The 12,065-nt window shown below is 36.1% G+C and overlaps 2 protein-coding genes across 5 annotated transcripts in view; both read right to left on the bottom strand.

The window, feature by feature from the left end:
* Window positions 1–12,065, bottom strand: part of LOC125021831 — a 31,318-nt gene that overhangs the window by 14,079 nt on the left and 5,174 nt on the right. The window lies entirely within an intron of this gene.
* On the bottom strand, window positions 764–4,865 carry LOC125021829. 4 transcript variants are annotated; one of them, XM_047608052.1, is made up of 7 exons: window positions 4,792–4,865; window positions 4,085–4,110; window positions 3,806–3,866; window positions 2,765–3,091; window positions 2,314–2,583; window positions 2,065–2,199; window positions 764–1,943 (listed from the first exon to the last, which is right to left on the bottom strand). In XM_047608052.1, exons 3-7 carry the CDS (start codon window positions 3,858–3,860, stop codon window positions 1,906–1,908), a joined length of 825 nt encoding a protein of 274 aa, XP_047464008.1. In that variant the 5' UTR covers window positions 3,861–3,866; window positions 4,085–4,110; window positions 4,792–4,865; the 3' UTR covers window positions 764–1,905. The 4 variants fall into 4 exon arrangements, with proteins under 4 accessions (XP_047464008.1, XP_047464009.1, XP_047464011.1 ...); XM_047608053.1 differs by having other exon boundaries at window positions 3,806–3,863; XM_047608055.1 differs by lacking the exon at window positions 4,792–4,865 and adding an exon at window positions 4,188–4,359.

Raw genomic sequence — 12,065 nt, 5'->3', positions numbered from 1 at the left:
TAGTGTTTCCAAAAAGATATATATGAGTCTTCCTCCCCTCACATGATATAGGCACCTGATTCTGAAAATGGCCCCAGAGCTGTTAAATTTCCCTTTGTTTTCATTCAACTTTGCTATCACCATTTCATAGTAGACATTACAGTTTTCCTGTAATCTCTTTCCAGACAGGAAAACCTAATGAACACTTCCACAGTGACCGTAAGAAGATACCTGCCTGTACATTTCACTTCCAAAAGAGGTTGTTCTGTTTAAAGCCCATTTTATGCAGTCTTACTGGTATATAATACAATAGTTTTTTGAGAACAGCAGCTCTTCTATATGTTATCCATGTAGACTATTAAGGTGGTTAGGAAACTGATATTTAATGTTAACGCAACGCTTTAAACTGGAGAGTAGTACCACAGTGGAAACTTGCTGAAACTAGTTTACTTATTGCAGAGTCAGGCCATTATGTGTTGTATGTAGCTTCATCATGTGGTCGGAAATGTTCCTTTTAGGTCTTGCAGCCTAAACCTCCAGCTTGCTGGTAATAAATGACAAAACCTCCAGGTGTCATGATAGAGCTCACTTTTCATAGTCAGATCACTAATAGTCATTTCTGTGGAGGAACAAAGTGCTAAAAAAAAAAGTTTCCAAAAGAACAACGGATGTGATGATATTGAGATTGAGTGACATGACAAAGAAATTTGATCAAAGAAGCAATACACAAAAACTGCATTTGTGAAATAACTCACAGACCAAAGATAGAATATATATATGTAGGATATTTATAAAATATGTATTTATAGAATATTTATTTACAAGTTTTACAGATTTTACACATGATTATAAAACTTTACAAATCTCCTGACAATTGTTCAGTTAAATAATTTATTTGGAACTAAATGTATCAAAGCAGAATATTCTGCAGTTTTAAAACCATTTATTGCATCTGTTATTGTCTAGTAACCATTAAAACTTAATGTTCACTTTATGGTCAGAATAGGTTTCGTTTCCAAGGTGCCTGGTTTCACAGATGGCCTTTAAAACATGTGGTTTTAGGTAGCATTTTCTGCATAAAAGTCGTGGTTGTCTTTTGGGTTGTAGAACAACATGTGATCAGTTTTCTCTTCCTGTTTCACGTATGAATCAAGGAAGTGGCTATTTGTATTCTTCTACCAGTGAAAAAAGATATGTAATCATTTAATCACATGGCGGCAACTCTGTGCATTTAGATCTGTACACATATTCAAGCCAATCTGCTGAAACCATCTTTAGGGTTTACAGACAATGGCGTGAAAAGAGAACATATACAGTAAACAACAACAGTCTGGGTGGTATTCAAAAGACCACTAGTAAAAACAGAAATATGTAGCACCAACTCTATCACAGACTTGCTGATCCTGTTCCTGCTGGAACTGCCCATCCTTTTTATGACCAGTGTACCCATGTTCAGATGGCTTCTTTCAGCAGGATAATATCACAAAGCTCAAATGACCTCAGTTTTATTGAACACGAGGTCCCTATTATTAAATGGCTTCCACAGTCAACAGAGCTCAATCCAATAGAGCACCACTGGGATGTGGAGAAATGGGAGACTGGTTTTTGAATCCAACAAATGTGCAGCAACTGCATTTTACGATCATGTCATAAGGAATGTTTCCAGCACCTTGTTGAATCTATGTGAAGGAAAATGTGTCTGACCTAGTACTACCAAGGTGTACCTAATAAGGTGACCAGTGAATGCTTAAAAAAGTAAATGAAGACATCGCCCAATGTTTGTTGCGGCCATAGTATTGATCATAAAAACATCTGGGTTGGTGGCCAACGTTAAGATTAGGGTTAGATATTAAGGCTAAAAATGGTGAAGTTGGTTGAAGTTGTAAGAAAAAATGTTACATTTCGATGTGAATGGGGTGTTGCTTTTCATTTATCCGAGTAGGCGATTTCATCTTCGGCAACATCTGACAGAAGTAAAAAGAGATTGTTCAGAATATTTTTTCTTTATTTGTGCTGAATTATTTATGCAGAATTTCTTAAATTGGGCAGAAAGACATGAAAATGGGGAGAAAATGCATCTCTTACCATACTTGACTGTCATTGATCTCTTTGACTTCAAGTATTTGAAACCAAGAAGAAGAAAGAGAGACAAAAGGAGCAGAAGAGCAGCAGCACTTGCTCTCACAGCCACAGTCACAAGAGAGATGAGACAGTCATTACCTGAAAAATATGAATGGAAATCCAAATTAGGTACTGATATCACATACATACTCTTTGTCATTTATAGGTCTACAGTGGTCACATGATAATGAATGATTTCTTGGAATACTCCACCTGAACTGGAACCTGAACTGGAACAGCTTGTGAGCTGGATGACCATTTGTTCTCTGCTGAAATAGTTTTGAACATCACATGTCAGGTTTCCAGTCATCTGACCGTATAAACTGACGGTAACATTGTGTGTTTCTGCAGCCCCGCTGTGTATCCATAAGTTATTGTCCAAAGATAAAATGATCTCTGCTCCACCTCCCTCAGAGGAGCAGCTGACCATCATCTGTTCTGGTGACAAACATGTCTGAGACACAGCTGGTTTAGACACAGGAGCTGGAAGACAAACATATGATCGAAATCTCCTTTCAACTCTGCAAACTATAACCACTGAGATGATAAAATATGACAAATACTTGTAGTTCCTAGAGTACTCATTTGCAATCTTTTTAACCTTTTTAACCAGCGAAAGTCCATGAAAATTAGATTTAAATAAAATACAGTATTTTTATCTTACCTTGTATTTGTACAGTGATGTTGATTTTATTCAAGAATCTGCCAGTCACTGAATTATATATTTCCAGCACGTAATCCCCAGAATCTTCCTTTGATGCCTTGTTGAGCTTCAATGTTCCATTATTGAAAAATGTCATTTTTTTGCCTTCTTTGTGATTGACATCCAATACGTCTGTATTGTCAACCAACTTAAAAATGATATCGCTGTCCTTCTTCAAAGTCAACTTTGTAGTTGAAGTCGGTAGGTGAAAAATCAGCGGTGCCCCAAGTTTTCCAAAACACTTCTTGGTTGTTGCAGTAGGATTAGTTAAGTTGCATTCTACAGAACCTGATAGGAACAGAAAACAATACACAGTTAGCATTTTGTATGGTATGACATAGTAAAATAGTGGTTCATCATTTCAACTGAAATGTGAGGAAAATATGCAGCTCTCTAGTTTATCTTTCCATCCTATTTCTACCTGCAGTCTGTAACTTTAACTACTTATTACAAGAGAAAATGACACTTGCATCTACACATATGGAGTAGGCGACTGAATGACACAGTTACCTTGTATTACATTACATTAAATACACTGCCTTGCCAAAAAAAAGGTCACACATTTCTAAACACACAAGAAGAAGCTTCTGCGATGTCACAAGATTTATTTCCATACGGTTTCCATACGGTGATGCATTAATTTTTCCCCAAGATCTTGTCTTGACGATGGAAGAGTCTGACCACTGAACAAAGCCTTCTCCACCACATCCTAAAGATTCTCAGTGGGGTTAAAATCTGGACTCTGGTGGCTAATCCATGTGTGTATATATATCATGTCTCATGCTCCCTGAACCACATTTTCACAATTTGAGCCCCGTGAGTCCTGACGTTGTCATCTTGAAATACGCCCATGCCATCGGGGAAGAGGAAATCCATTGGTGGAATAACCTGGTCATTCAGTATATTCAGGTAGACAGCTGACCTCATTCTTTGGGCAGAATGATGCTGACAGGTAAAATATTAGTATTAGTGCAGTATTAAATCTTAAATCTTGCATTGTACCTTTTGAAAGTGCTGTCGTTGCCAGAGATGTGATGATCATGAAAGTCCAAATCATTTTCTGCTGTGACACAATCAAGTTATCAATTAAACATTGTGTCTCTGTAGTGTACTGTCAAGTGGAGCTTTATTTCAAATTAACTAAATATTACATGGAACAGCAGAGATACAGTTTCAAACGCAGGACTTCATATAGTTAAGAATATGATTAGACAACTGCTAAAGATGTTTCACATTTTCACCACTGTCAACATTAGTAGGATCAAATTCAAAAACACTCACCACGTTTACAGTAAGGCTTCACTTTCCTGAGAAGAGAATTGAGGAACGAGTTATTTGTACCAAAACACTAAATTAACAGAACTTACATTTGATTTGAACTTACATTTTAAATTGGTAATACTGTGTGCCTCTAAGTTATTCCCTTGTTTGTTTGTCTTCTAGATGAAATGTTAAATGATAGCGAGGGACTCGATTGTCAAACAACTTTTCAAGAGCTCATCCTTTCCACAGTAGCTGTAGATTGACAGCTGGATAATGGTTTCATCTCAGCTGACATTGCACGCTAAATTCTATATTTCCTTTTCTCACGTTTCAACGGGCTCTGACTGCACGTCACACCACATTTAATAGGTCAGTCAGACCATGGTAGGATGTGGTTTGGACATGTACTAAGCAATGAGTCTCGGCTCTGTTAGATAGGACTTAGTTATTACATAACTCAAGCTTTTTCAATTGACTGTAGGTAGACACCAATTAACAGTAGGCATCAGAAACAAGTTGTAATTCCCATGTTTCATCGGCAACGCACAGAATCATCAAGAGAGGATTGCAGTACTCCTTTATGTGTAGTGTTAGCACGGTGTAACTCGACAAATTGTAAGCCGATAATCTGCTTATTTGAAAATATCTACTAATATCTAAAAAAAATATATAACTTTCAAACCAAATATTGAAATTCTGTACTTTTTAATGTTATCATCACTCACCTGAACAACAAAGTCTTCTGCGTGGTTTCTTGACCTGGCACACAGCAGAGTGACGTGTTCTCTCTGCTCTATGTGTCTATTGATGTGGAGTGAGGAAGTGGTGTTTAGTTTCACAGAAATACTACGGAGGTACTTGTTTCTGAAGTAAAAGCCCCTCTTGTTGTATTCTGGTAAAGAGAAAGTAATATAATACACAGTGGGTGTGATTTACTAAACTGTGTGATGTACAACTCACATGCGTGAACTTTCTGTGTGCAATTCCATCTTTGGACATTTGAGCACTGGAGATCGGTTATTCGGTTGTTGGTAGTTAAAAAAAATATAGTATTTTTTTTTTTTTTATAACATATAACAGGTATGCTACTACTAAGGAGTTGCGTACAAATTCAGAAATAAATACTAAAGGCAGATCAGGAAGATTTCTTCTGTTATTTGCTTTGGAGCATGGCAGTAGCACTCTTTGAACATTATGTTTTTTGTCATAGAGATTCTTTATTCAAACCTATTCCTGAAAAGGAAATGGGTGACAGGCAAATGTATGTATTTCATCCCACATAGTTTTATTTCACTGTTAAAGATTCCGTGACCAAAAAGAAAGTCTGTGTACTTGGACATAAAAACCCTAAGGTGTGACAAAGTGTGTTAAAACCACAGCGCTTTCCATTTAAGTCACAGCAGCAGGCCCTAGTTTATTTTTAGCTGTGAAGAAAGAATAAAAGAGATGCCATGAATTAAACAAGAGCAAACCATGGTGGATGTAATCACTGTATCTTTACACTGACTGTTGGGATCTGGTAGGAAAGCATTAGACACCACGCTGACATAGATGTTGGTACTACAGAGTAGATTTGATAATACAGATGTTGTTATTGCTGGGTTTCCTTTTTATATGAACAGTTTGGCTCCACCATGTGGTCAGAAATGTTTCCTACAAGGCCTCCAGCTTGTACTTGTAGTCCTAGAGTGTAGTTCTCCAGAAGCTGTAAAGAACTCCAGATGTTACTCTGGAAGAAGTGAATAACCCAATGGACCAAATATTTACATACATGTAAAAATACAACATACATACAAAACTAAATCACAACACATTATGAAAATACTCTTGAACTATTAATAATAAAATGAAATATAACTAAATATGTAATGGGATGTTAAATTGTGCAACACCATTATACACTGTTTGATAGCGAATGAAAAAAAATGACACTTGATTTTGCATCAACAATTTTTCTCTGTGTATCAAATTCACTGGAATATACTTTGTATTTGCTGTTAATGATTATACAGATGTATCATGAAAATAAATTGCCGTTAAAATCTTAACTTCATGCTGTATAGTGGAGGTTCAGTTTAAAAGTCCCTGGTTTCACAAAGGCCCTTTCAAATATGTGGTTTTAGTCGACACTTATTTGCACATGAACTGTGGTTGTCGTCTTTAGAGTTGTTGAAGACAACGGAATTTCTGAGCCACAGGTGTGAGTTTGCTCTTCCTGTTTGTTGTCTTGTTTTTGTGAGATGAACCTGTGAGAGACCCGTGCACAAAGACCGAATAACAAGGGTGTATATATACTGCATGAACAGTGGACCTGAGCTTTAAGACATTAAGAATTAGCAGTGATGCATCGTGGATGGATGCTGTGTAACTGTAGTAGATTTAAAAGGTGATGTAATATGAAATGTAGCATCATTTACTAGTTGACCTCTGATCTACTTCACATAGGCTTTAAAACTGGGTTGTAATTCCTGTGGTCTTTAAGGTTACAACAATGAATGAAGACCAATTAGAGAACATTTTAAACTATGAGCCTAAGGTTAATGTTTGACTCTTCTTAAACTAGAGACCACCTTCACCTGTAAACACAGTAATAATGTTCAGTTTGTATTCATATCTAGGTCACATGAAAGGACCAGTGAGACTTTTCTAACCTTTAAAGATCTATACATGATTATGTTGATAACTGCTTCCTGAGTATTTCTTTAGACTATATGAATTACATCAGCGTGCACCGATCAGCCATAACATTATGACCACTGACAGGAGAAATAAATCATGTTGACCACATCCTGTTGCAGACACCAAAGGACACCTTCAGAAGGCCCATGCCCATTCCCTGATGAGTCACAACAGTTTTGGAGGTGCAAGGGAGACCTATACCATATCAGGAAGGTGGTCATTATGTTATGCCTGATCGGTGTACAATTAACAAATATGAACAAATAAGGTGGCTCACAATAAAAGACAGTTATCTATGTGAGGAAAGTTTCGAAATAACTGTTTGGGAGAAAATGAAGTTGGATTTTAAAGTCAGTTGTGTCTTGTGTATCTTGCAGCCGTCATCACTTTAACATCAGAGTAGATTATCTCATCTTCAACGTCATCTGAAAGAAGTTGAAAAAGTTTATCCTCCATAATAAATGTTTTGTTGTAACAACACTAATGAACTAACACCTGCGTGATTTTCAGAACGTTCACTGTACGTATTTTACAATTTTACAGTTAAATATCATTATGGGTCTTAGTGAGCCTGAAGGTCAATGACCTGATAATCAGTAGAGCTTTTACTGCATCTCTCACCTTTACTAACGGTCACAGGGCTTGTTGTCTTGTTTCTTGGTGTCTTGTTGAAATGTTTGATTCCAAGAAACACAGCCAAAAGGAGAAGTAGAGTGGCCACACTTGATATCAGAGCCACAGTCAAAGGAGAAAGATGAGAAGAGATGTTATCTAGAAAATACAATCATTAACACAGATTAGGCAGTGAAATCATCTACATACTTTTTTATCTAAAAAGGGAAATTAATGAATTACCCGAACATCTCATGAGCTGGATGACTGTTTGTTCTCTACTGACGTTGTACTGAACATCACACATCAGGTTTCCTGTCAGCTGACCGTATAAACTGACCTCAACATTTGAGACATTGTGTTTTTCTGCAGCTCTGCTGTGAATCAATAAGTTATTATCCAAAGATAAAATGATCTCTTCTCCATCTCCCTCAGAGGAGCAGCTGACCTTCATCTGTTCTGGTGACAAACATGTCTGAGACACAGCTGGTTTAGACACAGGAGCTGGAAGACAAACATATGATCAAAATCCACTGTCAGCTCTGTGTACTGTATACTGTATAAAACACAACTGAGATGTTAACATATACCTGTACTTCTACCAATGCTAATTTAAAGTGTTTTTATTCATTTGCGATTTATTTTTTAACGAGTTAGATTCCATGAAAAGTGTATTCTAATAATGCAACGACCTGACCTCAGAGAAGTGGATGTAAAATGAATGAATGAAAAAAGTTACATTTTTTTGTCCTACCTTGTATTTCTATGTGGATGTGGATTTTATGGACATATAGGCCAGTGGTGGAATCATATGTTTCCAGCTGGTAATCTCCAGAATCTTCCTTTGATGCTTTGTTGAGCTTCAATGTCCCATTGTTGAAAAATGTAATTTTTTTGTCCATTTTATTATTAATATCCAGTACGTCAACATTATCAGCTAACTTAAAAATTATTTCATTATTCTTTTCCAAAGTAAATTTTGTAGTTGAAGTTGGTAGATGAAACATCAGCGGCTCTCCAAGTTTTCCAAAACACTGTTTGGTTGTTGCGTTAAGATTAGTTAAGTTGCATTCTACAGAACCTGAGAGGTACAAAAAAACAAACAAAATACACAGTAAAAACTTTTCCATGGTGTATATATATTATTTCATTTTAATAGAGGTGGTAAAACAATGGTTGATAGTTTCCAGTTAAATGTGAGGATAATATGCAGCTTTCTACCATGACGGTAACTATACAGTAATTCACAGCCATAAGTTCACTCTGTGTATGTATTCAACCTATTTCTATCTACTATCTTTTATTGAGTTTAACTCAAGTCCTTTACAGTTAAAATGACTCAACTCAAACTTCAGGTAGAAAAATTGGGCTCCAGCAATCTTCTAAATAATTCTTCTAAAAGTCATGATAACCTACAACATGACATCCTTTTAATGCTTCAAATGTTAAAATAAAGATATTAATGTTTCTTCAATCTTAAATCTTGAATCGTACCTTTTGATAGACCTGTCGTTGCCAAAGATGTGATGATCATGTAGATCCAAATCATTTTCTGTTAGGAATGAAATTCAAAACACATTTACAGTAGAATATTTTTTTAGATTATTTTCCAGCTGATAGGTTTCCCACAAACAACTGCTTGATATAACTTTGTATTTTGCTCGTCTGAGAAGAAAATGAGTGAGTTATTTGTTCTCAGTTTACTATACTACCCATGTAGAAGGAAAATAAAATATCATTCTTTCTTGTATTGTGCATTTAACCGCGAGTAATATAATTTTTTCCATTAGGTAGTTGTAAGATTTGCAACATTTTACAAGGGGTAAAAAAAAAATCTGTACTCCCTCAAAAAAAAAAAAAAAAAATGGTTAAAATGTGTCACAATGAGTTGTTTGCTTGATTTTTAGATGAAATGTTAAATGACAGCGAGGGACTTGATTTTCAAACTAATTTTCAAGGGCTCGTTCCTTCTATGTTTTCTTCGCTCACATAAGCAGAGACGATAAGGCTGTACAGCCATGTTTACTCATCAATAATAGAATTAAGATCCTAATATGTAATCAAGTATACTATAATTAAGTTAAAATAATAATTAAAAAATATAATTTAGTTAGGACAGAACAAAATGAGTCACGTGGTTCGGACACATACTGTCTGCAAAGAGTCAGAAGTGAAAGAGTTGTAATTCCTACATTTGGTCATGTTTGTAGTTTTAGCACAATGTCACTTGACAAACTAATCTTCAGGACAGAGTGTTGATAACAGTATCATAAATGTTAATATTTGCTGCATGTTACTAATAATTTGGAAAGCCTGTGTTGAAACACAGATAATAAGTGAAACTTTCGTGTAAACGTGTTTGAGGAGTTTATTTCGAAGTGAAAGTTAGAATGAAGTAATTTTTTATATATCTGATAAATGATAAATTTCAAGATTTTACACGCTTTGTAGATTAACTGTTGTGATACTATGACGGTACCTTTAAAATCCATTTCTCATGAAAGCAGAATGATCAACAAATTAAACCTTGATTTGTTTAAACTAATGAATTCTGCACTTAGTAAGTAAAGTCACTCACCTTCAGTATGAAGTCTTCTACGTTTCTTATCAACTGTCCTCTGACTTCTCCTCTGACAGCAGGGTAGTGTACTGTACCTACTCTATTTGTCGTGTGATGTGGAGAGAATTGAGGAAGCGGGTATTTAGTTTCACTCAACTACATCTGAGGCACTTAACTGTCAATCTTATCTAGATTTACTCACTGTTCTTTAGTCTAAGAAACTTTCTGACTGCGGGTGGCTGTGTGTGATGTCACATTCAAAAAATAAACTGTCAATCTTATCTAGATTTACTTGTCTCTCAGACAGTTTAGTTTTAGTTTGACTGTGGTTGCCTGTGTGTGTGACTTCACATTTAGACATTTTGGGCAACTGATCTCAACACTTCAGCTTACTTTAGTAGATTGTGGTGTATAAATTAAATATGCAATTCATTTTGGAAAAGAAATACGATCATTTCAGGATGACAGTGGAGACGGGCCATGCAGACAAATGTAGAGAGGAGATTGTCAGTGAATGTGAAAAAGACCTGCTATTTGTAATAAGTTAATATTGAGAGCAGACCAGAGAAATGTGCCAGTGAATTTCTGTTATTTGTTGCGGAGCATGGAAGTAGCACACTTTGCATATGTTGTTTTCTTATTTAAGGTTACTGTATGTCACACAACAGGTTGACAACTCTCTCTTTTATGGGTTATGTTGTTACTACCATATCCATAGTGTGTTCTCTGACACCTTAAACAGAACCCAATGGAGAATGATAAAATATGAAAACACAAATTGAGATTATTGCTCCTCTTATTGGCATCAAAATATTGCATTACAGAACTCCACCAGGCTACTCATTTACATGCTTTATTCACACATATCACATGCTCTTTAAAGACATAAAAACTCTAACGTGTGATGGTTCCCAGTGAAACCACAGCTATTTACATTGTGTATCTCTGTTTCAGCCACAGTAGCAGGCTCGAGTTTATTTTTAGCTGCGAAGAAAGATTAAGACAAAAGCAAACTATGGTAGACTATGTGCATTAGTAGTAGCTTTTTACACCGTGTCTGTGTTTGATGGCAGTAACAGCTGCATTGGAAACAGTCTGGTATTTAAGTAAAGACACCACACTAAAATAGACATTGGTACTGCAGAGTGGATCTGCTAATACAAATGTTGTTATTGCTGGGTCTCCCAGTTATATGAACTGTTTGGCTCCACCATGTGGTCAGAAATTTTTCCTACAAGGCCTCCAGCTTGGTGTTTTGTAGTGGTTGAATGACTTCCAATTTTCTGTAGTCGCCTAATATGTGGTGAAAGTCGAGCTGATGTTGACTAGTTCATGATGTCATACATATAAGCATTGTAGAAAGCAATGCTTTGTAACATTTAAATCTATATTCTTGACCTAAATACATATTCAGGGCTCCAGACTAACGTTTTTTACTTGGGTCACAGTGGCCCCTAATTTAAAATGTTTGGGGGCGCAAGCAAAAAATTTAGGGGCGCACTGTAAATCGACTTTGAAAGTGAATACTCACATTTCCTCTCATTTTCACTGTATTACTGATAAATACTTTGATACTAAATACAGAAACTACAATGTTTTAAATTTGTGTTTTATAGTGCAACTATTTTGACGCCAGCTAAACATAACAGACGTAACTGTCTCTTATGTTTATGTTGTGTCAAAAGCAGCCTCTTGTCTTCTAAATGCAACTGGAAGTGAAGTTGCACTTTCATTGCACAGGTCCTGGCACATTTTATGTTTCAGACTGGCAGTGTGTTTGATCAGTGTGTCTTGTGTTAATTGTGTAGTCCCAGTATTATCAGCAAATTTCGTGTTCCCTGCATGTTGTGGGTATCGACCAATGGTATCGACAGCAGAATTTCCTGCTGTGAGGGCTGCGTGCCTGTTTTTTCCTTCCTCTTCCTCCTTTTTTGTCATTTATTTTTTATTGATTTTGTATAAACAAACAAACACTTAGACAATGAACATGAAGTCCTATGGACAAGTGCAAAAATACCTGAGGAAGAAGTAAAGACGTACACAAAGGGACTGGTACCCACCTCTGGTCATGAAAGTAAGCAATAAAATCAAAAAAGGGTGAAGTGTAAAGTAAGTAAAAGAAGGTATTAATGATAGTCCAATCGAAGT

Source organism: Mugil cephalus, chromosome 15 (genome assembly GCF_022458985.1).
Source record: "Mugil cephalus isolate CIBA_MC_2020 chromosome 15, CIBA_Mcephalus_1.1, whole genome shotgun sequence".
Classification (NCBI taxonomy): Eukaryota; Metazoa; Chordata; class Actinopteri; order Mugiliformes; family Mugilidae; genus Mugil; species Mugil cephalus.
This window is presented reverse-complemented; position numbering and strand designations above follow the sequence as displayed.

Excerpts from the sequence above, each read along its gene's own strand:
- LOC125021829 (XM_047608052.1), bottom strand. The coding sequence starts at position 3,860 with ATGATTTGGACTTTCATGATCATCACATCTCTGGCAACGACAGCACTT. Across the intron at positions 3,092-3,805 it reads AACGACAGCACTTTCAAAAG|GTTCTGTAGAATGCAACTTA; the intron begins GTACAATGCAAG and ends TGTTCCTATCAG. Across the intron at positions 1,944-2,064 it reads ATCAATGACAGTCAAGTATG|ATGTTGCCGAAGATGAAATC; the intron begins GTAAGAGATGCA and ends TACTTCTGTCAG.